At 44.1% G+C, this 22563-nt stretch overlaps 1 protein-coding gene across 2 annotated transcripts in view; it reads left to right on the top strand.

Moving 5' to 3' along the window:
* The window catches only part of cped1 (cadherin-like and PC-esterase domain containing 1), a 373997-nt gene extending 355443 nt beyond the window's left edge, over positions 1-18554 (top strand). For both annotated transcript variants that reach the window (XM_070900311.1, XM_070900312.1), the window contains 2 exons: positions 15854-16000; positions 17758-18554. In XM_070900311.1, the coding sequence (XP_070756412.1) occupies positions 15854-16000; positions 17758-17991 (381 nt within the window). In that variant the 3' untranslated portion in view covers positions 17992-18554. The remainder of the gene's footprint in view (positions 1-15853; positions 16001-17757) is intronic.
* Positions 18555-22563: the final 4009 nt, after the last annotated feature.

The raw sequence follows: 22563 nt of genomic DNA, 5'->3' as shown, positions 1-22563 counted from the left end.
GGACTATTTACCATTGGAGCTAGATGATAACCTCCTAGTAGCCAGCTATCGAGAATACTGCTAAAGCCTTGGGAGCAAGTCTCCCAGCAACCCTTTTAGTTACAGAAAAATGCTAACAAAAGGGAAGTAAAGAACAAAGGGCGAGGGATTGAAAATATTGAACCTGGAATTGCGGCTTCCCGCGGGCAAATGCTTCCAATTCGCAAGAAAAGTAGGCACCTACCTAGTGCCGCGGTATGTTCGGACTCTTGCAGTCCTGGGCCTGCAGGCATACACCTGCTTAAAGGCCCATATATCCCAGGGGCGCATGCGGTTTGCAAGCGTCCCTGGAATCACGTGGGCCGGCCCGACCAATCAAAAAGAGAAATCCCATCATGCTTATGGGATTACGTACAGAATCCCCATAATCATAATAGGAATGACATAAAAAAACACACTTACACACAACCTAAATAAAAATAAATCACATGTTTAAAATTAATAAAAATACAATTTAATGAAACATTTTTTTTTTAAATGTAATTTTCTGGAAAAAAATGTAAGCTGTTTTTTTTAAAAAGGGACTAGAAATAACAAACTAATTTTAAAGATTTTCAAATGTTTAAATGATCTTACAAAATTGATTTTAATATTTATTTTCACTCTTTCACTGGTAAACAAAGGCTCTAACGGCTGCTTTTATCAGGCGTAAGGATTTTGTTCGCTGGGCAGTAGTTGGGCAAATCTCCACCAGCAAATGTCCATTTCCTGCGCATGGAGATAATCTGTCAAGCTGAAACTAGACAAATCGCAAGTTCCAGGATTTCGCACATGCGCAGTGCACGCAGAAACCCAGAACTTGCAGAGCACTTACGACCACGTAAGCAGTGCGTGGTCACAAGCCCCGGAAAATCCGGACCAATATATACTTTCTGAAAAAACAGGGTTGTTAATTGTAGAACAAGACGATACTTTATCCATATTTGTTTTCCTTTAAAAAAATAGGAAAAATGTCCACCTTTCTTAACTTACAACCCATTACCCAAATTTAGCGTGCGATTCCATTAGCATGTGCAAACCTATCAGTAGTCAATTGCAATGTATCTGCTTCTCAAGCAGCTAATGTCATTTTACCAGTGGAGTTGATAAAGATATATCTTTAAAAACACTGTCCTTACACATAAAAATGTTTGCAAGAATGTAGAAAGTAAGCTATTAGAGGATAAAATTGCAATGTTATGCAAATCATTTTATACATGAAACAATGGTAGAGAGAATGGGGGCTAAATTGGGCCGTGTAGTGTCCGATATTTTTTAGGTGCCACATGCCCACATAATTCTTGAAAATGGGGTCCAAGATGCGTACACACACTTCCAACAGAAAATGTGCAGGACACCATCTTGGTAAAGGGGCTTGTGTGTGCACGCGCCTAGCAACCGCCTGCAACATGCAGAGCAGTGAGATAATAGAATATAAGAACATAAGAAATAGGAACAGGAGTAGGCCATATGGCCCCTCGAGCCTGCTCCACCATTCAATAAGATCATGGCTGATCTGATCATCGACTCAGCTCCACTTCCCCGCCCGCTGCCCATAATCCCTTATCGTTTAAGAAACTGTCTATTTCTGTCTTAAATTTATTCAATGTCCAGCTTCCACAGCTCTCTGAGGCAGCGAATTCCACAGATTTACAACCCTCTGAGGCAGCGAAGAAATTTCTCCTCATCTCAGTTTTAAATGGGCCGCCCCTTATTCTAAGATCATGCCCTCTAGTTCTAGTCTCCCCCCATCAGTGGAAACATCCTCTCTGCATCCACCTTGTCAAGCCCCTCATAATCTTATACGTTTCGATAAGATCACCTCTCATTCTTCTGAATTCCAATGAGTAGAGGCTCAACCTACTCAACCTTTCCTCATAAGTCAAGCCCCTCATCCCTGGAATCAACCTAGTGAACCTTCTCTGAACTGACTCCAAAGCAAGTATATCCTTTTGCAAATATGGAAATCAAAACTGCACACAATATTCCAGGTGTGGTCTCAGCTATACCTTATATAGCTGTAGCAAAACTTCCCTACTTTTATACTCCATCCCCTTTGCAGTAAAGGCCAAGATACCATTGGCCTTCCTGATTACTTGATGTACCTGCATTCTATCCTTTTGCATTTCATGCACAAGTACCCCCAGGTCCCGCTGTACTGTGGCACTTTGCAATCTTTCTCCATTTAAATAATAACTTGCTCTTTGATTGTTTCTGCCGAAGTGCATGACCTCACACTTTCCAACATTATACTCCATCTGCCAAATTTTTTCCCACTCACTTAACCTGTCTATGTCCTTTTGCAGATTTTTTGTGTCCTCCTCACACATTGCTTTTCCTCCCATCTTTGTATCATCAGCAAACTTGACTACGTTACACTCGGTCCCTTCTTCCAAGTCGTTAATATAGATTGTAAATAGTTGGGGTCCCAGCACTGATCCCTGTGGCACCCCACTAGTTACTGGTTGCCAACCAGAAAATGAACCATTTATCCTGATTCTCTGTTTTCTGTTAGTTAGCCAATCCTCTATCCATGCTAATATATTACCCCCAACCCCGTGAACTTTTATCTTATGCAGTATCCTTTTATGTGGCACCTTGTCAAATGCCTTCTGGAAGTTCAAATACACCATATCTGCTGGTTCCCCTTTATCCACCCTGTTCGTTACATCCTCAAAGAATTCCAGCAAATTTGTCAAACATGACTTACCCTTCAGAAATCCATGCTGACTCTGCCTGACCGAATTTTGCTCTTTCAAATGTCCTGCTACTGCTTCTTTAATAATGGACTCCAACATTTTCCCAACCACAGATGTTAGGCTAACTGGTCCATAATTTCCTACTTTTTGTCTGCCTCCTTTTTTAAATAGGGGTGTTACATTTGCAATTCTCCAATCTGCTGGGATCTCCCCAGAATCCAGGGAATTTTAGTACATTACAACCAATGCATCCACTATCCCTGCCGCTACTTCACTTAAGACCCTAGGATGCAAGCCATCAGATCCAGGGGATTTATGTGCCTTTAGTCCCATTATCTTACTGAATACCACCTCCTTAGTGACTATGATTGTGTTAAGTTCCTCCCCCCCTATAGCCCCTTGGCTATCCACTGTTGGAGTATTATTAGTGTCCTCTACCGTAAAGACAGATACAAAATATTTGTTCAGAGTTTCTGCCGTCTCCATGCTCCCCATTACTAATTCCCCGGTCTCATCCTCTAAGGGACCAACATTTACTTTAGCCACTCTTTTCCTTTTTATATACCTATAGAAACTCTTGCTATCTGTTTTTATATTTTGTGCTAGTTTACTTTCATAGTCTATCTTCCCTTTCTTAATCATGTTTTCAGTCATTCTTTGCTGGCTTTTAAAAGCTTCCCAGTCTTCTGTCCTCCCACTAGTTTTGGCCACTTTGTATGCCCTTGTGTTTAATTGGATACCGTCCTTAATTTCCTTAGTTAGTTACGGATGGCTATCTTTTCTCTTACACCCTTTCCTCTTCACTGGAATATATTTTTCTTGAGAGTTGTGAAATATCTCCTTAAATGTACACCACTGTTCATCAACCGTCCTACACTTTAATCTATTTTCCTAGTCCACTTTACCCAACTCTGCCCTCATACCTTCATAGTCTCCTTTATTAAAGCTTAGTACACTGGTTAGAGATCCCACTTTCTCACCCTCCATCTGGATTTGAAAGTCAATCATGCTATGATCACTCATTCCGAGGGGATCTTTTACTAGATTGTGTATTAATCTTGTCTCATTACACAGGACCAGATCTAAGATAGCCTGCCCCCTGGTTGGTTCTGTTACATACTGCTCAAGGAATCCGTCCCTTATACACTCTATGAAAGCTTCCTCAAGGCTACCCTGACCAATTTGATTTGTCCAATCAATATGGAGGTTAAAATCACCCATGATTATTGTTGTTCCCTTTTTACAAGCCCCCACTATTTCCTGGTTTATGCTCCGACCAACAGAGTTGCTACAGTTAGGGGGCCTATAGACCACGCCCACCAGTGACTTCCTTATCTCCACCCAAACTGTTTCAACACCCTTATTATTTGAGCCAATATCGTTTCTTACTACTGCAGTGATTCCATCCTTTATCAATAGAGCTACCCCACCTCCTTTTCCTTTCTGTCTGTCCTTCCGGATTGTAAAGTACCCCGGAATATTTAATTCCCAGTCCTGGTCATTTTGCAACCACATCTCTGTAATGGCTATGATCATACCCATTTGTCTCAATTTCTGCAGTCAACTCATCTATTTTGTTACAAATGCTACGTGCATTTAGACAAAAGTGCCTTTAAATTTGTTTTTTTTACCCCTTTCCCTATTTGTTTCCTCTCTCCTTCAAACTCACTTTCTTTATTTTTGCTTTCTAATTCCAGCTTTACTCCCCTCCTTACTGAATCTATGTTCAGGTTCCATCCCCCTGTCAAGCTAGTTTAAACCCTCCCCAACAGCACGAGCAAACTCCCCCACGAGGATATTGGTCCTGGCTCTGTTGAGGTGCAACCCGTCTGGCTTGTACAGGTCCCACCTCCCCCAGAAGCAGTCCCAATGCCTCAGGAAATTAACGCCTGCACCATCTCTCCAGCCATGTATTCATCTGCTCTATCCTCCTATTTCTGTACTCACTAGCTCGTGGCACTGGGAGTAATCCGGAGATTACTATCTTTGAGGTCCTACTTTTTAATCTCTCTCCTAGCTCCCTAAACTCTGCCAGCAGGACCTCATCCCTCTTCCTACCTATGTCATAGGTACCGATGTGGACCACGACCTCTGGCTGTTCACCCTCTCCCCACAGAATGTCTTGCAGCCGCTCAATGACATCCTTGACCCTGGCACCAGGGAGGCAACATACCATCCAGGAGTCACGTCTGTGGCCGCAGAAATGCCTGTCTGCTCCCGATTAGCGAATCCCTTACCTCTTCCATTCTTTTTCCTCCCGCCCTGTGCAGCTGAGCCACCTGTGGTGCCGTGGACTTGGCTCTGGCTGCACTCCCCCAGACCTACCATTGCCCTCAACGGTACTCAGAACAGAGTACTAGTTGGAGAGTGAGATGGACTCAGGGGACTCCTGCATTACCTGCCTAGTCCTCTTCTTCTCACCCAATCCCAATCTGCCTGCATACTCTTAAGCTGTGGGGTGACCGCCTCTAGAAACGTGCTATCCACATTGCTCTCATTCTCACAGATGCACCGGTGACCCCAGCTGCCGCTCAAGCTCCAAAACACGGAGCTCAAGTTGGTGCAGCTGGAGACACTTACTGCACACATGGTCGCCCCGACCGCGAGAAGCATCCGGGACTTCCCACATGCCACAGGATGCGCAATCCATGAGACTAAGCTGCCCTGATATCCCTCTAGTTACACTCGCAACTATCAAGTAGAACTAAACTCTAAACCTTAGCACAATACACCCACCCGCTACTCAGCAAACAGCCATTTTAATTAACTGGCTCTTCTTAGATAATAAAGATCACCTATAATTACTGGCAGATGCTACTTACAACAATGCCAAAGGTTGACGTGAATGAGTCTGCAATGCAGATTTGAAGCGACCTTTTGATTGCCTCAGCTATCCTACTGATCTGTTGGACAACAGATTGATGAATTGCTGTGACGCTCTTTGAACACTGGTATCCAAAATCACATTGGCAGCAGTCTGAGCTTCCAGTGCAGTTCCAGTTCAGACCTTTGATGGAAGCTATTTGTGCTGCAATGGAAGCTGTGACATCGGCCATCAGATACTGCATCATGGTGGGTTCTACAGATGTGCTGATGGGGTTGACCACACGTTCCATGTTGGAAAGGATGGGTTCTAAGTTTTGTACAAAGCCCTGTGCCAAGTTGGAGCCGGATTCCTCCATGCTTCTTGACATTGTGTGCAGGCTTTCTAGCAGGCTTTCCAGTGCACCAAGCATTTGGTTGCGTACACCCATCAGCCTTCTTCACTGGTTTGAGCCATTAACGTCCTCACCTGACTCCTCTGTAGCAAACTGTTGTGTATGCAATAACTCAATAGACTTAGTACCATGAACTCAATCAGGTGCGACCTGACTCTACTTTATTAACTCTCAAAGTGAGGATTAAACATGGAGGATTTTTTTATATACAAGGGCTGCACATGTTTGTCTCTGGCCGAATGACCTCCAACGATCGCTCCCCCTGGTGGCAAGTAAACCCATTACATCATTCCCCTCCCCCCCCCCCACCCCCCACCCCCCACCCCCCACCCCCGCACCCGCCCAGATCTTGGTATCAGTCCTTTTTAAATTGAGACGGTCTGGGGCTTTCTGCCCCCTAGTTGATTGTCTCAGTTCAATTTCAGATCTCGGTGAGCTCTCCAAGTCATTCATGACTTGAGGCTGGGTAGCCGATCTAATGGGAGCGGCGGTGTCCATGTCGGGGATTGAAGGTCCGGATTCATTGACAACAGCAGGGTCTTCTGATGGCTGAATATAAATCGGTTGGTCATTGATGGTGTCTTCTTCAAGCTGTTCCGGTTCGTCTATGTGCCGCAATTTCGTCTGATCAATGTGCCTCCTGCATGTTTGCCCATTAGTGAGCCTGACAATAAGTACCCTGTTACCCTTCTTGGCAGTGACGGTGCCAGTGACCCACTTGGGGCCTTGACCATAATTTAGCATATACACAGGATCATTAATAGAGATGTCGCGTGACACGGCAGTGTGATCATGATACCACTGCTGATGTTGACATCTGTTTTCAACGTGATCGTTAAGATCAGAGTGGATAAGTGAGAGCCTGGTCTTGAGACCTCACTTCATCAACAGTTCAGCATGGGGTCGTGTTGGGTCTCATCCTGTAACTATGCAGTATGCGTGACAAGCGAATCTGCAAAGAACCGTGAGTTACACGTTTCAGGTTCTGCTTGATGGTTTGGACGGCCAGCTCCACTTGACCATTGGACACGTGTTTGAATGGTGCTGACCTCACGTGCTTGATACCATTGAGTCTCATAAACTCTTCAAACTCCAAACTCGTGAAGCACGATCCGTTGTCACTCACAACGATGTCAGGCAGACCATGGTTGGCGAACATGACACAAAGGCTCTCAATGGTGGCTGGATGACATGATTACACATTTTATTCATTTGGAATATGCATCCACCACCATTTTGGCCAGGAAAGGACCCACATAGTCGATGTTGATCCTCAACCATGTTTTGGATGGCCACGACCACAGACTTGGCGGAGATTACACTGGTACATTGCTTAACTGCATGCAAGTGTTGCACTGATGCACACATGACTCCAAATCAGAATCAATGCCAGGCCACCAAACGTGAGACCTGGCAATGGCCTTCATCATCACAATACTGGGATGGGTACTGTACAAATCCCATACAAATCTCTCCCCGCCTTTCTTGGGCACAACAACACGATTACCCCATAGCAAACAATCAGATTGAATGGATAGTTTGTCTTTGCGACGGTTGTAAGATTTGGTCTCATCGCAAACTTCCCTGGGAATGGCCGACCAATCACCACTAAGGACACAACCTTTTACAACCAATAAGATCGGATCCTGGCTGGTCCAGGTCCTACCTTGTTGAGCAGTAATAGGCAACCCTTCACTCTCAAAGGCATCCATGACCAATAGTAGGTCTGCGGGCTGTGGCGTTTCCGCCTCCGGCGTGAGCAACGGCAAATGGCTCAATGCATCGGCACAATTCTTGGTGCCAGGTCTATGGTGAATGACATAATCATAGGCAGATAATGTCAGCGCCCACCTCTGGATGCGGGACGATGTGTTGGTAGTGATACATCTATGCTCTGAAAACAAAGATATGTGGGGCTTGTGATCGGATTCAAGCTCGAAACGAAGCCCAAACAGATACTGGTGCATCTTTTTAACCCCATATACGCAGGCTAAAGCTTCTTTCTCTACCGTGCCGTAGGCTCTTTCCGCTTTAGACATGCTTCTCGACGCGTACGCAACGGGTTGTAGTTTGCCCAACTCATTGGATTGTTGGAGCACGCAACCAACCCCATGTGATGAAGTGTCACAGGCCAATACTAAACGCTTGCACAGGTCATAATGTACTAGCAATTTGTTGGAACAAAGCAGATTTCTAGCCTTCTCGAAGGCCGTGTCTTGAGATACATCCCAAATCCAGTTGTCGTCTTTTCTGAGCAGCATGTGCAGTGGCTCTAATAATGTGCTCAATTTAGGTAAGAAATTACCGAAGTAGTTGAGAAGACCAAGGAACGAATGCAGCTCTGGGGTCTGGGTGTATTTTTGATGGCCTCTGTTTTCGAGTCCATAGGCCTGATGCCATCTGCAGCAATCTCCCTTCCCAGGAATTCGACTTCCAGTGCCATAAAGACGCACTTTGAACGTTTCAGCCTGAGCCCCACTTTGTCCAGACAACGTAGAACCTCTTCCAGATTGTGCAAGAGTTAGGCAGTGTCACGACCTGTGACCAGAATGTCGTCTTGGAACACCACGGTTCTAGGGGCAGACTTCAGTAAACTCTCCATGTTTCTCTGAAATATGGCTGCAGCCGAGCGAATTCCGAAAGGACACCTGTTGTAAATGAACAGCCCTTTATGCGTATTGATGCACGTAAGTTTCTTTGACAATTCGACAAGCTCCTGTGTCATATAGGCCAATGTCAGATCCCATTTGGTGAACGACTTTCCCCCGGCGAGCGTTGCAAACAGGTCATCAGCCTTTGGTAACGGGTACTGATCCTATTTCGAAACTCAGTTGATCGTAACCTTGTAGTCTCCACAAATCCTGACAGTGCCATCACTCTTCAGCACAGGAACAATGGGGCTAGCCCATTCGTTAAATTCAACCGGTGAACTGACCCTTTCACGTTGGAGTCTGTCCAGTTCGATTTCGACCTTCTCCCTCATCATGTACGGACCACCCGGGCTTTGTGATGGACAGGCCTTGCATCCGAGTCCAGGTGGATCTGTACCTTGGCTCCCGTGAAGTGGCCGATGCCCGTTGCAAACAGCAAGGGAAATTTGCTCAGCACTTGAGCACACGAAGTGTCATCCACCGATGACAAAGCTTTAATATCGTTCCAGTTCCACTTCTGCCGAACAGCGTTGGACCATTGCCTGGAACGATCCACAGCAATAGATCATGAACCGCCCCATTGTATGACACCTTGACTGCTGCACTGCCAGTCACTGGTATGAGCTCTTTGGTGTAGGTAAACAATTTTGCATTTACTGGACTCAGCTTGGGTTTCACATCCTTGGTGTTCCACAGCTTTTCAAAAGTCCTCTGGCTCATAATTGTCTGACTCGCACCCATGTCTAATTCCATAGATACCGGCACACCGTTCAATTTTACTTCAATCATTATCGGTTGGCTCTTTGTCAGGAACAAATATGCACGGGTATCTCGGGTTGCATTGCCAGATCCGCTCCGGATCGGTCATCATCATCCACGTGGTGTGTCGCAGCACGCTTGCTGAGCTGCGGACACATCCGCTGAAGGTGCCCCATTTTCGCACAGCCTCTACAAATATACTGTCTGAAACGGCACTGATGAGACCGATGATTGCCCCCACAACGCCAACAGGGTGAAATCAGATTCGTGCCCAATGGCGGACTTCGAGCAGCTACAGGTTTCGCAAACACAGTCCGTTAGGCCCTGCCAGGTGCAGCTCTGCCAACCGACGACACAATCTGGTGCACAGTACTTGCCATGGAGTTCCAACTCTGTGAGGATATCTGCTTTGTACTATCAACCGTGGTCAGGCAAGCCTGGGCGATCGTGAAGGCCCTGCTCTGATCCAGCATCTCCGCAGCCAGCATCTTTCACATGATCACTTCGTGGTTTATGCCTATTACAAAGATGTCGCGCAGCATGTCTTCCAAAGAGGTTCCAAACTTACACTGCCCAGCGAGATGTCTCCGCCACGTCCTGGCCCTCAGAACAAACATGCTTGTAAAAGCGATATCTCAAGATAATTATGTCTTCTTTAGGTTTGAGATGGTCCCGAATCAGAGCACACAATTCCTCATAGGTCTTTTCTGTTGGACATGCAGGTGAGTGCAGATTCTTTATGAGGCCACAGATTTTTGGACCACAAACCGTGAGGTAAAACGCTCTGCGCCTAACTGCATTAATGTCTTCATCTATCTTGTTGGCCACGAAGTACTGGTTGAGGCGATCTGTAAAATCCTCCCAGTCTTCTCCCTCTACGAATCGCTCCAGGATTCCAAAGGTGCTCATTTTGTTTTGTGTGTGAAAGTTCGTATTGTGCCTCATCGCCAAATGTTGTGTATGCAATAACTCAATAGGCTTCGTACCGTGAACTCAATCAGGTGCGGCCTGACTCTACTTTATTAGCTCTCAAAGTGGGGATTAAACATGGAGGCTTTCTTTATATACAAGGGCTGCACGTGTGCAAGTGCAAGATCGAGTGATGGTGTCTCTTCATCTTCACAGTCTTCTTGCTCTTCCTCCTGTGTCTGGGAAGGTTCCAGTTCTTGGGTATCTGAAATGAAAAAGGAATAAGGGTTAGGTTGTAGTGAGAGGAGAGGAGAAAGTAAGAAGTGTGTGCTTACACCATCTGCAGCTTGTGAGTCAGAAGAGATTGTGTGATGAGAAGTGAGAAGAGAGGAGGATGATTAGGTATGCAGGTACCCTCATCATCGATTCCTTGAGTTTTACCAGTGGCCACAGCAGGCGATGCCAGCAGTGCCTCATCCATGGGGGTTAAAACATGCAAGCGCGCCGCTCCCCCTCCCATTAATTCCTACTGCCTCCTGTTATGCCCAATCTTCGCCCGCATGAAAAAGGGAAGTGTGTCAGTGAGTGTTCTGCAATAAGTTTGGATAATGTGGCTGTCATGGTTGAATAGCTGCCAATGTGTGCGAGCTGTAAGTTGTGGGTGTGAGGCTTGGAACAGTGTGAGGGTCAGGCAAAGAACATAAGAAATAGGAGGAGTAGGCCATACGGGCCCTCGAGCCTGTTCCACCATTCAATTAGATCATGGCTGATCTTCTACCTCAACTCCACTTTCCTTCCCTATCCCAAATCTAGAGGACTAGAATACAGGGAGTAGAAGTTATGCTAGAGCTATACAAAGCCCTGGTTAGACCACACCTGGTGTACTGTGAGAAGTTTTGTGCACTACACCTTAGGAAGGATTTGGCTTGGAGGGATTGCAGCGTAGGTTTAACAGAATGATACCTGGACTCCAAGGGTTAAATTACAAGGAGAGATTGCACAAATTAGGGTTGTATTCCCTAGAATTTAGAAGGTTAAAGGGTGATTTTCTCAAAGTTTTCAAGATATTAAAGGGAACAGATAGGGTAGATAGAGAGAAACTATTTCCGCTGGTTGGGGAGTCTAGGACTATGGGGCATAGTCTAAAAATTAGAGCCAGACCTTTCAGGAGTGAAATTAGGAAACACTTCTACACACAAAGGGTGGTATAAGTTTGGAACTCTTTTCCACAAATGGCAATTGATACTAGATCAGTTGTTAATTTTAAATCTGAGATTGATAGATTTTTGTTAACCAAAGTTATTAAGGGATATGGGCCAAAGGCGGGTATATGGAGTTAAGTCACAGATCAGCCACCAGTGAATGGTGGAACAGGCTCAAGGGGCTAAGTGGCCTACTCTTGTTCCTATGACCCCTTATTCTGAGACTATGGCACCCTAGTTCTAGACACTCTAGACAGGAGAAACAGCTTCTACTCAGTCAAACCCTCTAAGAATTTTACACGTACTGACTGCGATCCCCACGCCCATTTGCAGGACTTATCCAATTTAACCCCCAGTGTATTGCATAAAGGAATTTCCATGAGCCAAATTATCCTGTCTCAATCCACACTGCATTTATCTTTAAAGTTTAAACCTGCATATATTTGGAGGTGGTAGAAGGGAATAAATGTCCCTTGAGGCTTGAAACAGCTCATTCCTTATGAGCAAACTATTGCAGTTCTACCTTTTAAAATGTCTTTGTTCTATTTATCCTATGACTTGTTGCATTTTTGCCATTTATTCCCCATTTATAAACAGTTTTGTAATCTGCATTGTATAACCAATTTTTTATAATCCCCACTCAGAAACCTTTATCTATTATAGATTCATGCAAGAGGGCAGCTTGGAAGGCATAGGGTCTGTGGAGAATAGAAGATTGCACAAAATTCATAACATGTACCATATTCAGATATTGTAGGATTTGCATGCTGTGTTATATTAACATGGATTACCACAGTAATTGTCCACAAGTTCATAATAAGAACATAAGAATTAGGAGCAGGAGTAGGCCATTCGGCCCCTCAAGCCTGCTCCGCCATTCAATGAGATCATAGCTGATCTTCTATCTCAACTCCATTTCCCTGCTCTATCCCCATATCCCTTGATTCCCTTAATATCTTAAAAAAAAACTATCAATCTCCGTCTTGAATATACTCAAAGACTGAGCCTCCACAGCCCTCTGTGGTAGAGAATTCCACCCTCTGAGTGAAGAAGTTTCTCCTCATCTCAGTCCTAAATGGCCGACCCCTTATCCTGAGACTGTGACCCCTGGTTCTAGACTCCCCAGCCACGGGAAACATCCTCCCTGCATCTACCCTGTCAAACCCTGTAAGAATGTTGTATGTTTCAACGAGATCGCCTCTCATTCTTCTAAACTCTAGAGAATATAGGCCTAGGTTACTCAAGCTCTCCTCATAGGACAATCCTCCATCCCAGGAATCAGTCTGGTGAACCTTTGTTGCACTCCCCAAATGGGTACAGTGCAGTACCCAAATAAATGTGTGCTTATTTATTCAATGTACTACCTGCTTTCTTCACAGAGCAAGGAGAATCCAGGTTGCAATCCAGCCAAATTTAAAGAGCACTATTCACCAGAGAACCAATTATCACCTCTCCCATATGAAGGAGGCACCAGCACAAATGCACACACTGCAGCTAGTGAGGTTGATAAGGAAGCACAGCATGAGTCATATGTAAGGAAGGTTAAGCAGTCTTGGTGGTTGAGGAGGTTCTAACTGGTACAGGGTGCAGGCTAAGGTGCTGAATGCCAATATGTGTATACAAGATCAAAATGTAGTCTGAATAGTGTGAATGAGTGCAACATCTAAATATGCATGGACACCTCCCATGAATGATGTTGCAGGGTAAAGATTGCACTCTAATCTGCCTATGATCATATGGTAACACCAGAGACATCTCCACTCAAAATCTGAAATATGTAAATTATAGGCACCATGAAGTATCTCTCATGAATGTTCTCACTGTTGCTATAGTTGCTTTTCCTGATGAATCTGAACCTCCGCATATACTGCGCCCCTGTCAACCCCAGTAGCTGACACTATTTTGGTCGACCTGCTATCTGGTGTCGTATCCACTGTGAATTGCACACCTTCTATGCCATCTGCTCTAATGGGTCACCCTTGCCTCTTGCTGCACTACAATATAACCATCAATGGCTGCTACATTCATGCCCTTAATCAAAAACACCTGTGCTACTAATTTCTACCACTGCTGTGATGATACTTTGAAAGCTTTCCCTTTAATTAAAGTCGGTAACTGGCAAGTCCGACCTGGAGGAAAGTATGCATTCCCGATTTTGACAGTGGAACTACATGTTGCACAAGTTGATCAGTATGGACTCACATACAGAAGTAAGGACTTTCTGCATCAGCTTTTTCTCTCATTTTTATTCATTGATCCATTTTTGAGGTATAGGAATCTTCATCGAAGTACTAAACATTGATCGATAGTTTTTATAGCACACTCTCTTGGCTTTGCATTCCATTTTGTGTCTATATTTTCACTAAAATTATCAAACAGAAGAAAATGCGGTCCTTTATACTAAACAGTGGAACCCAAAAAAGTACCTCATGCTTTTCTGAGAATGTACAAACTGCCCAAATTCAACATAGCAGATATATTACACCACCACAGAGAAGAAAGTGGAGACAACCTTGAGGAAATCCTTAAGTGCAGCGTCTATGTCTCAGTACACGTGAAGTACTACATACTTTGCGTATGCCACCTGGTCATTTTATAAGCTACTGGATACTCTTTCTATGAAGCTTAAGGCTGATGGAATTAGGCCTCGGGTATCATTTCAGGAGATTAAATATTTAACTACTGTGTGATACAAGCCTTTGATAGTCTCAAGGTTGCAATTGGAGATATGGCAGCAGGTGTGGTAAACGGAAGCACTAATGGATTTAAAGTCCAATTAACTACATTGCCTTTTCACAGAACAACCTCTCTGGGTTCATCTTAAGCCTTTTAACATGCTTAAGTCATGTAAGAATCCTGTACTGCAAAACAAGAGCCAGAATCCAAAGTACTGCTGCTTTTGGCATCAGACATCTCAGGAGACTCCTCAAACTAAACTAAGGCATTGCTTTTATGGAAGATAAACACCAATATCAACTGGCTGGGCCAAACTGCCTGTTTCCATGTTGTAATTTCTATTAAATGCTATGTGAGGAAAATATAGTACTCTGGTGGTATCCCTATAGACAGTTTTAAAGGAGGCAAGCAGAACTTTCAACAGCCTTCTGCTCTTCTTTCAATACCACCCTTCAATACAAATCAAGCAGCATTTCTAATGGCATTCAGGCTATTATTTGTTCTTGACAATCTGATATGGACAATTACAAGGGTGGGGAGAGGGGGGTTGGGGAGACATGGATGCCATTTTAAATTTGAACACAAAAAAATGGCATGAAGTGGGAGGAGTAATTGGAACATGTACCTGAAGAGGCTCACTCTAAATTTGACCTCATCTACATAAAAGCAGCATGCTGCGGAGCCCAATCAGGCATTCTGATACAGCTCGCCAACCGGAAACCTAAGCCAGCTGCGTCGTGGCGCTGACCTGCAGTTAAGTACTGGCGGAGGAGGGAGGGGGTGGGGGAGAGGGTGAATGGAAAGGGAAGCAAGTCAGGACCGGCAGCGGCCTACAGTACTGATATGGGGCCAGGAGGAACATTCTTCTCTTTGCTCCACATTAATGTGTGAAAAAAAGTTTTACTTGCCTTTCCATCAGTGGCCACCAGCGGTCCATTTTAAGAACTGCTGTAGACCCAGAAAAACTCAGTGAAGTATTCGCCACACATTTGGCAGCAGGTTGTAAAACATGTGTTAGGCCCCTGATGAGCATATTCAAGAGATCTAACCCCTTTTAGGAGGGCACCACAGGCGCACCCCAGAAATTGGTCCCCCAACTTTTATTTTTCACCCAAAAACAGACACAATTAGAATCAATTTTCTCCCCGTGGTTATTAGAGGTGGTGAAGATCACTTGAGATTCGTAATATAGCTTGGAGTTCAGAATTATCACTCTCCTTCCAAAGGACACTGGGAAAATATTTTAATGCTACATATTAAGAGATGCATTCACTTTTGGGTGCCAGCATCTGACCAAAAGAATGTCAAATAGAATTGACTTACTTCTCCACAGGGATAGAAAAGTGCAAAACTACTTAACCTACAATGTATTTGTACAACTGGTTCAAAATTACAGCAATCTGGAAGTAAATCACTTTCCTGGCCCTTTCTTTCTGTGGGTCAGGTTGTATAAAGGTGCCTATCGTAAAACTCCTGCGCTTCAAGAAGAACTTAGCTCACCACCACTTTCTTGGGGCAACCAGAGATGGGCAATAAATGTAGCCTTGCCACATTTTGAGAACAAATATAAAAAAGCTTCTATATAGGTCAACAAAACAGAGGTTTTAACTAATACCAGGCTATACCACTATATTACTTGCTAAGTTGAATTTTAGTTAATATGCGAGAAACGTAAGACATCTGATATGATTTTCATATGCTTGACATTTCTGTTACTGTAGAATGAAGTACAAAATTTGTGGAAAGAAAATACAGAAATACTTTCTCAGGCAAAGGACTATGGTTATGATGTTGTTGATACATTTAGTATCACTATGGGACGCTATAAAGAATTTCTTCAGGGAAAGTGTGCATGTCATTTTCATGAGGTAACTAAAATTTTCTTTTTTTAAGCATTTCTCCGGAGGTTTTTATTGGAATCAAAATGTTACACTGACATTTTAAGTGCATTTATATTGTTAAATTACAGCACTGTAGCCTCCAGCTAGTTTTATTTATTTGCCATGATTAATTTATTAAGCAAAGATATATGATATAGCTTGTTTAAGTAGTGCTGTGTTGAGTCTATTCAATTCATCTATCTCAGAGTTGGGATGAGTTTGTTCAGCTCTTCGCTAGGCCACTGGGTAAAATGCAGTGCTGCATCTCAGGGTGAAGTTAAAATAAAACATTGAGTCAAATTTCTCTCTTCAGATCATTAGAATTGGATTTTATGCAATTTTACAGTTTAATTTTCTAAATGTTGCCCTCCTTACACATATTCTATAATGTTCTGAAGGTAAATTGATCGTATTTGAAGATCTTTAAGTGCATATTTTTGATCTGAATTTTAAAATGTTTTCCACTTTGTCTTCAGCACTTACACCGATGTTACGCTGTTATTTTACTGAAAACAATCGAGGAAATGTGTGTTTTAGCACATTTGGGTACATTTATGCCTTTATTGTGCTAAATACAAATTTCCTTGATCTTTTTAACAGTGCAAATCTTATACGTGTCAAACCCTCAGGACTCATTTACATAGCTGCACTGATCAAGTAGACAACTGTTTCCTTGGTTTACTGCTCCTTCAATTAGTGTAACTTTATGCCCAAAATAAGAATGGTCTAATAGTTCCCCTGAGCACATTAGACAAATATAATTGAGGAGCTGATGGGCTGAAGAGTGCACCAACTTCTCTTACTGATTACAGGCTTTCAAGGAACACCTTTCCTTCACATTTTTTAATCACTGACAACTGCATTTCAGTTTGTTGCAGTGTTTTCATCTTTCCAAATTCTTTTTGAGATCTCCCCCACCACCTCAGATTGACTTCGGAGAGATGGTTTTCGCCTGGACATACAACTCTATGCCATCATAATAGAGGAGACGTTGCAGCAGCAGTATGTCCAGGCCAGGAGAATCAGCCAGCATAGCAGAGGGCAACAGCACACCAATGTGTGTACTAACCACACTGGTCCTATGAGGGCGTCCCTGAGGAGCTATACATGCGACAGCTGCGCCTCTGCATGGATGCCAGTGGGCAGCTCTGCCAAGTTCATCGTGAAAATGTGTAGTTTTGCTCTGTCCATGGCAATTAAGAGATGACAAAGGGGAATATGATGAGCTTAGGAAAGAGATTAAAAGGACAATTAAGAAGGCAAGAAAGAAATATGAAATTAAAATAACAAAGAATATAAAAAGAAATAGAAAGCATTCTATAGGCAGATAAGTAACAAAAGGATAATTAAGATAGGGGAAAGTCCACTAAGGGATGAGCAATATAAACTCACAGGAGATGATGCTGAATTGGCAGGGATACTGAATAGATACTTAATGCTTCAGTTTAAACTGAACAGGCTATCAAAGAGGAAGTTACAGCAGTAGAAGAAAAGAGGGATATTACAATGGTTAAAAGTCAGAGCCAAAAATTTAGCTATCTGATTAGATCATTTAAATCCAAATGGTAAGATTATTGATGTCGGGATAATACATTCCAGAATTGACCGGTTCAAGTAAAAGTGCAATACTTGGACCGTAGAATTGGAAAAATCTTGACCAGATACAATTTGAATCTCATCTTGTCAAACATAAATGCTCTTTAAGAATATACAAATGAATTGTTCGTTTTTCTCTTTATTTTTAGGTAGATAAATTTGAATTTTCCAAATCTACAATTCACAGAAAAATAAGGCACTCAACAAACTCGTTTGCTGGAAAGGGCGACTCAAGTCACACCAAGCAGTCGGTGCTACAAGACATTTTACCTGTTTTTAAATCACACTATCATGTCAAAGGTCCAATAAACCAGGCTTACTCAGAAATTCTCCTCAGCAGAGTCTGTGTGAACAGATTGAATATTATGAGCACTCCGCTATAAAAAATGGACACTTTTTACAGTTTTAAGTTTTGCTGCTTCCCTGGAGATCAGTGCAAATATACCACACGGCATGCATTCCATTTCTCTCTGATTGGCTACAAATGCTACCACCAAAGACATGTGACACTTTTTAAACCTTTATGAAATCAATATGTGCCCCTGCAAATTTGAGGCTTCAGAATGGCAGATGGAAAGCCAGAAAATTGATGTGCCTCGCTGTCTAGCCAGATGAATTGCATAAACAGCTGTAGGCGAAACAAAGTATTTGACACAAGATTAAGCACACAAGAGACTTGAAGTCCTTAAGTAAGCCACTTAATCCTTTCTGTGCAATATTCATTCACTTTCTGCACTTTTTTTGCCAAATCAATATAATGCTGTATTTCTGAATAGCTTTTATTTTTGTATGTATTGTTCACTAGGAATCACATTCCCCAGATATTGCTGGTGATATCAAGTTATATATACCTCACGGTGCCTGTATTTATACTGCCTTTTTTTTGGCCAGCAAAAAGTTTTTAATACTGCCTGTATTCTCAAATGTCTTATAAAAATATTTTACGTACAGAGAATGTTTTATGTTTACAAAATGTTGATATTTTTGTACATCTACTTTTAATACATTTTTTATATATTTTTAATTTTTCTATGAAAGTTGCTCGTGTTTCAGTATGTGACTCCACGAGAGACAAGTGTTTTATCATATATGGACACATTAAGTACCACTGTATTTGGAAAACAGGAATAAAGAATATAACTTGTCTGTTTTTAAAAAGACATTGGTCAGTCGCATTGCGGATTGCCTTTAATCATAAATCTTATTACATAACTCTTTACCATAACCGTAAATATAACAATACATGTTCCAATAAACCAGTAGATTTCCCCGGCATTGCCCATGAATTAAAGGATATGTTCTTTTCTAACAATTGGGGTATTTATACCATTTAGGGCATAACATGAGTGCAATTGTTTTACAGTGACAGAAAACTTCAGATTCTATCTTTATTAAATGGTATACTGAGATTGTTCCTATGGGCCCAAATTTGCCCAGGAGTTGCTCCGTTTTCTTTGGAGCGACTTGATTTTTCTGGAGTATCTTAAAAATCCCCATTTTGCACATTTAATTTGCGCCAGTGTAAGTGAGTTAGTTAGGATTTTTTTTAGTTTAGTTTTTTTTCAAAAGGGGGCGTTACCAGCCACCTACGCCTGTTTTGGCCATTTAAGCTAGTTTGGACAATTAATAGTTGCTCCAAACTAATTTAGGCCAGCATATGTGGCCACTTGTGGCCGCACAGAAAACCCTTGCGGAGAGTTAAGAAATCAGCGCAGGTAGCCAGAGATGGGGGGTGGTGGGGGAGGGGGGGGGGAAGGGAAGCGGAGAGGACCTTGCAAAGCAGTAAACATCTTCACAACAACATTCAAGAAGCATAAAAACCATCAATAATAAATAATAAATAAATAAAACTTAAGTCCTACCTTCATAACTCGACCCGGGAAGTCAGCGGGCCTGCCAGTGCGAGAGGCTACGATTGGGGATAGGCGCAGGTGGGTGGGATGCCCGGGCGGGAGAGAGAGCACAGGGAACTGGCCACACACAACACCCAGCAGGCTGGGCTCATAGAACACGGAGGCTGCAGGAGTCAACTCTGAGGGACTGGTGGATTTCTCTCTGAGGACTGCTGACTTCCCCCTCCCCCCCCGCACCCCGATCAAAACACTCTTTCCCCTCCCCGCCGGATCAAAATTCTACCCTCCCTTCACCCCATCAAAACTCTCCTCACTAAATAAAGCACAACCATCAATAAATAAAAAATAAAACTCTTAAGTCCTATCTCAGCCCGGGAAGTCAGTGGGCCGGCCGGCTGGTGCGGGAGGCCACTTGGCCGGGGATAGGTGCGGGACTCTATGGCGTGCAGCAGCCCAGCGCACGTCGTGATGCCACTTGGCCTGGGATGGAGCGGGACATCGGGTCCCACCCTGCAGAGGAGCTACTGCACATGCGCAAAACCTCCAGTGTGCATGCATTGAGCTGCCGGCACTCTTGAGCGCAGGAACCTAGCTCCGCCCCCTAATTGAATTGCCACGCCGTGCCAAGCACAAGGACAGTTGATAGAGCGGGGAGAATTCGGTGCTGTTTTGAGCGTAGGAAGTCGGCGCATCTCATGTGAGTGCACCGAAAAAAACGGAGGGCCAAATTTGGGCCCCATATGTGTGCATTTAATTTTTAACCTATACCATTTTAAAAGCTGAGACTACACAATGGACCAATAGGAGGTATATACATAATTATCAGTATTGGGTAGAGGAGTTTAGTTATATGTGGGGTCAATCTATCATCATAATCATAGGCAGTCTCTTGGAGTCAAGGATGACTTGCTTCCACACTAAAAATGAGTATTCAGGTGACTGATGAACTCATTTTAAACGCTGGAAGATGCCTGTACATGAATTCTTTTAACATGAGGTGGTCGTTGCACACCAGCCACCACACAGGCTTGACGGAGCAAGGCCTTGGTCCAGTGGCAAGGGGATCCAAGATAACTGTAGACAGGCTCCGCCGCATGTGCCAATACAATCACACAAACTCAAACATAGTACTACGGCCCTCCTTCCTTCCTCCTTCCCACAGGACCTCTCTCTACGTGGAATTCATAGGACACAATGTGAGCCTCACATCTTCACAGCCTCGCTATTGGCCCATGCTGCGCCTTCCCTTGGTCTTATCCACGCTGCTCCACCTCTGGGCTTCGACCTCTCCGCTCCTCTGTCCTCGCCGATTCCGACCTCTGCTCTTCACCGATTCCGACTTCAGAATGCAGGTAGATGATTGGTGGCATCTCTTGGAGCATGGTGGTGCCTAGTGGAGGGATCAGGACCCAGGAGCAGGAGCGGGAGAAATTCACACTCATACTCAGTCCCACACATGCTCAATCTCTCATACACGCGCGCTCACGCTCAGTCTCATACATGTAGTATATATGCAAGCACTCTAATAATGACTCCACGAGGTAAGAGTAATGCACTTGAACTGTTGTGACTTTAGTCCATTTACTGCAGCTCCTGAATGAGGTTACAGTAAGGTGGGCTCCCTTTTATATCAGGTTACCTGCGGTATGCAGGTGACCTCTAGGTCTCCACCAGTTGCACCCTCTGGTGTTACAGGCATGGTGTATGCAGTGTAAAGATACATTCATTGGTCTTATGTAACTGTACATTGAGTGTACAGGATACATACATACACATCATCACTCCCCCAACCCCCCCCCCCAAAGTCTTGTGCCACTGGCCTTTGCACTGGGTACTCTGGCCCTCGACTTCAGTGCCCAAAGCCCTTGCACTTTGTCTGTGCTTGGGAATGGCTCTCTCCCTGTAGATCCCCAAATTCTTATTGCCACAACATTGGGAAATGGTCAGCAGTGGACGGTTGGAGGTTGAAGTGGGGGTTTGAGTGGGTTCTAAGTGTGATCCAGGTGTCCATGGCTACATAACCCCCATGTTACCCCTCCCCCTCCCCCCCATAGATAGACAATGTGTGTGGCTCGACAGTTGCATTTACATACATGTACAAAATGTAGGATTGGTTACATGACTATTTGGGTTTAGCAGTAGTGGAACAAGTACATTTTACAGGTAAGGTACATACATGGTATTACAGTCTTGCCCCTGGGGTGTAGGTGCAGATGGGTAAGGACGCTGGTTCCAGAGTAACCGGACTGTGTCCAGGTTATCTGATGGTGGCACTGCGCCCCCTGCCAGCTGGGTGGGCTCGGGTCACTCCCTTGGCTGGGTCTCAGGGCCTTTGCCGTTGCCTAGTGGTGGGCAGAGCCACAGGAATGTGTGACCTCCCTATCTTCCTTGCTGCCCTTCAGCGGCAGTGGGAGCCTGGTCATTCCAGGTCCCATCAGGAGAGCTGGAGGTTGCTGGCCTCTCGCTCCCATGCTGGCCCTGGTGGCCAGAGGGATAGGGCCGATCTGGAGCAGGGTGCCAGTAGTGGTGCCTGTGCCGTCCGCTGATCGCTGGCCCTGCAGTGGGTAAGCTCCCACTGTGTGTGGCCACACTTCCTGGGGCATCACATTGGTACCGGAGGTGCAGGCTACATGATTGGGTAGTCCGCTGGACCTGGGTGCTTCAAACGGGAGATTGCCCTTGGTTTTGTCGGCATGCATCTTGAACCCGGCATCACCCATTTACATTCATAATACATTGGCTCCGATTGCACTCAGGTACTCGTTCACATTTGTCAATTACGTCTTTTCCCTCAATTACATATTTTCCCTGTATATTACCGGCATCGCTGTGCAATGTTACATTTAGATACTTGTGTTCATCAATTACATCTTTTCCACGTATCCTATCGGCATCACTGTTCAACGGTAGATTTAAATACTTGCATTTGTTAATTACATCTCTTACATTAGTATCACCAGCATCGCTGTACAAAAAGTCGAACTGTCCCTTTAATTGTTCTGGGTTGCTGGGCTCCTTTAAGAGGGCCTTGCAATCTTTACTCCAATCCGGTTCGCTGCTCGGCATCACGTGTTGCTCCCTCAACGCTGCCCCTCGTGATCT

The sequence above is a fragment of the Pristiophorus japonicus genome, chromosome 15, assembly GCF_044704955.1.
Source record: "Pristiophorus japonicus isolate sPriJap1 chromosome 15, sPriJap1.hap1, whole genome shotgun sequence".
Taxonomy (NCBI): Eukaryota; Metazoa; Chordata; class Chondrichthyes; family Pristiophoridae; genus Pristiophorus; species Pristiophorus japonicus.
Note: the sequence above shows the minus strand (reverse complement) of the source record. Positions and strands in the feature narration are given on the sequence as shown.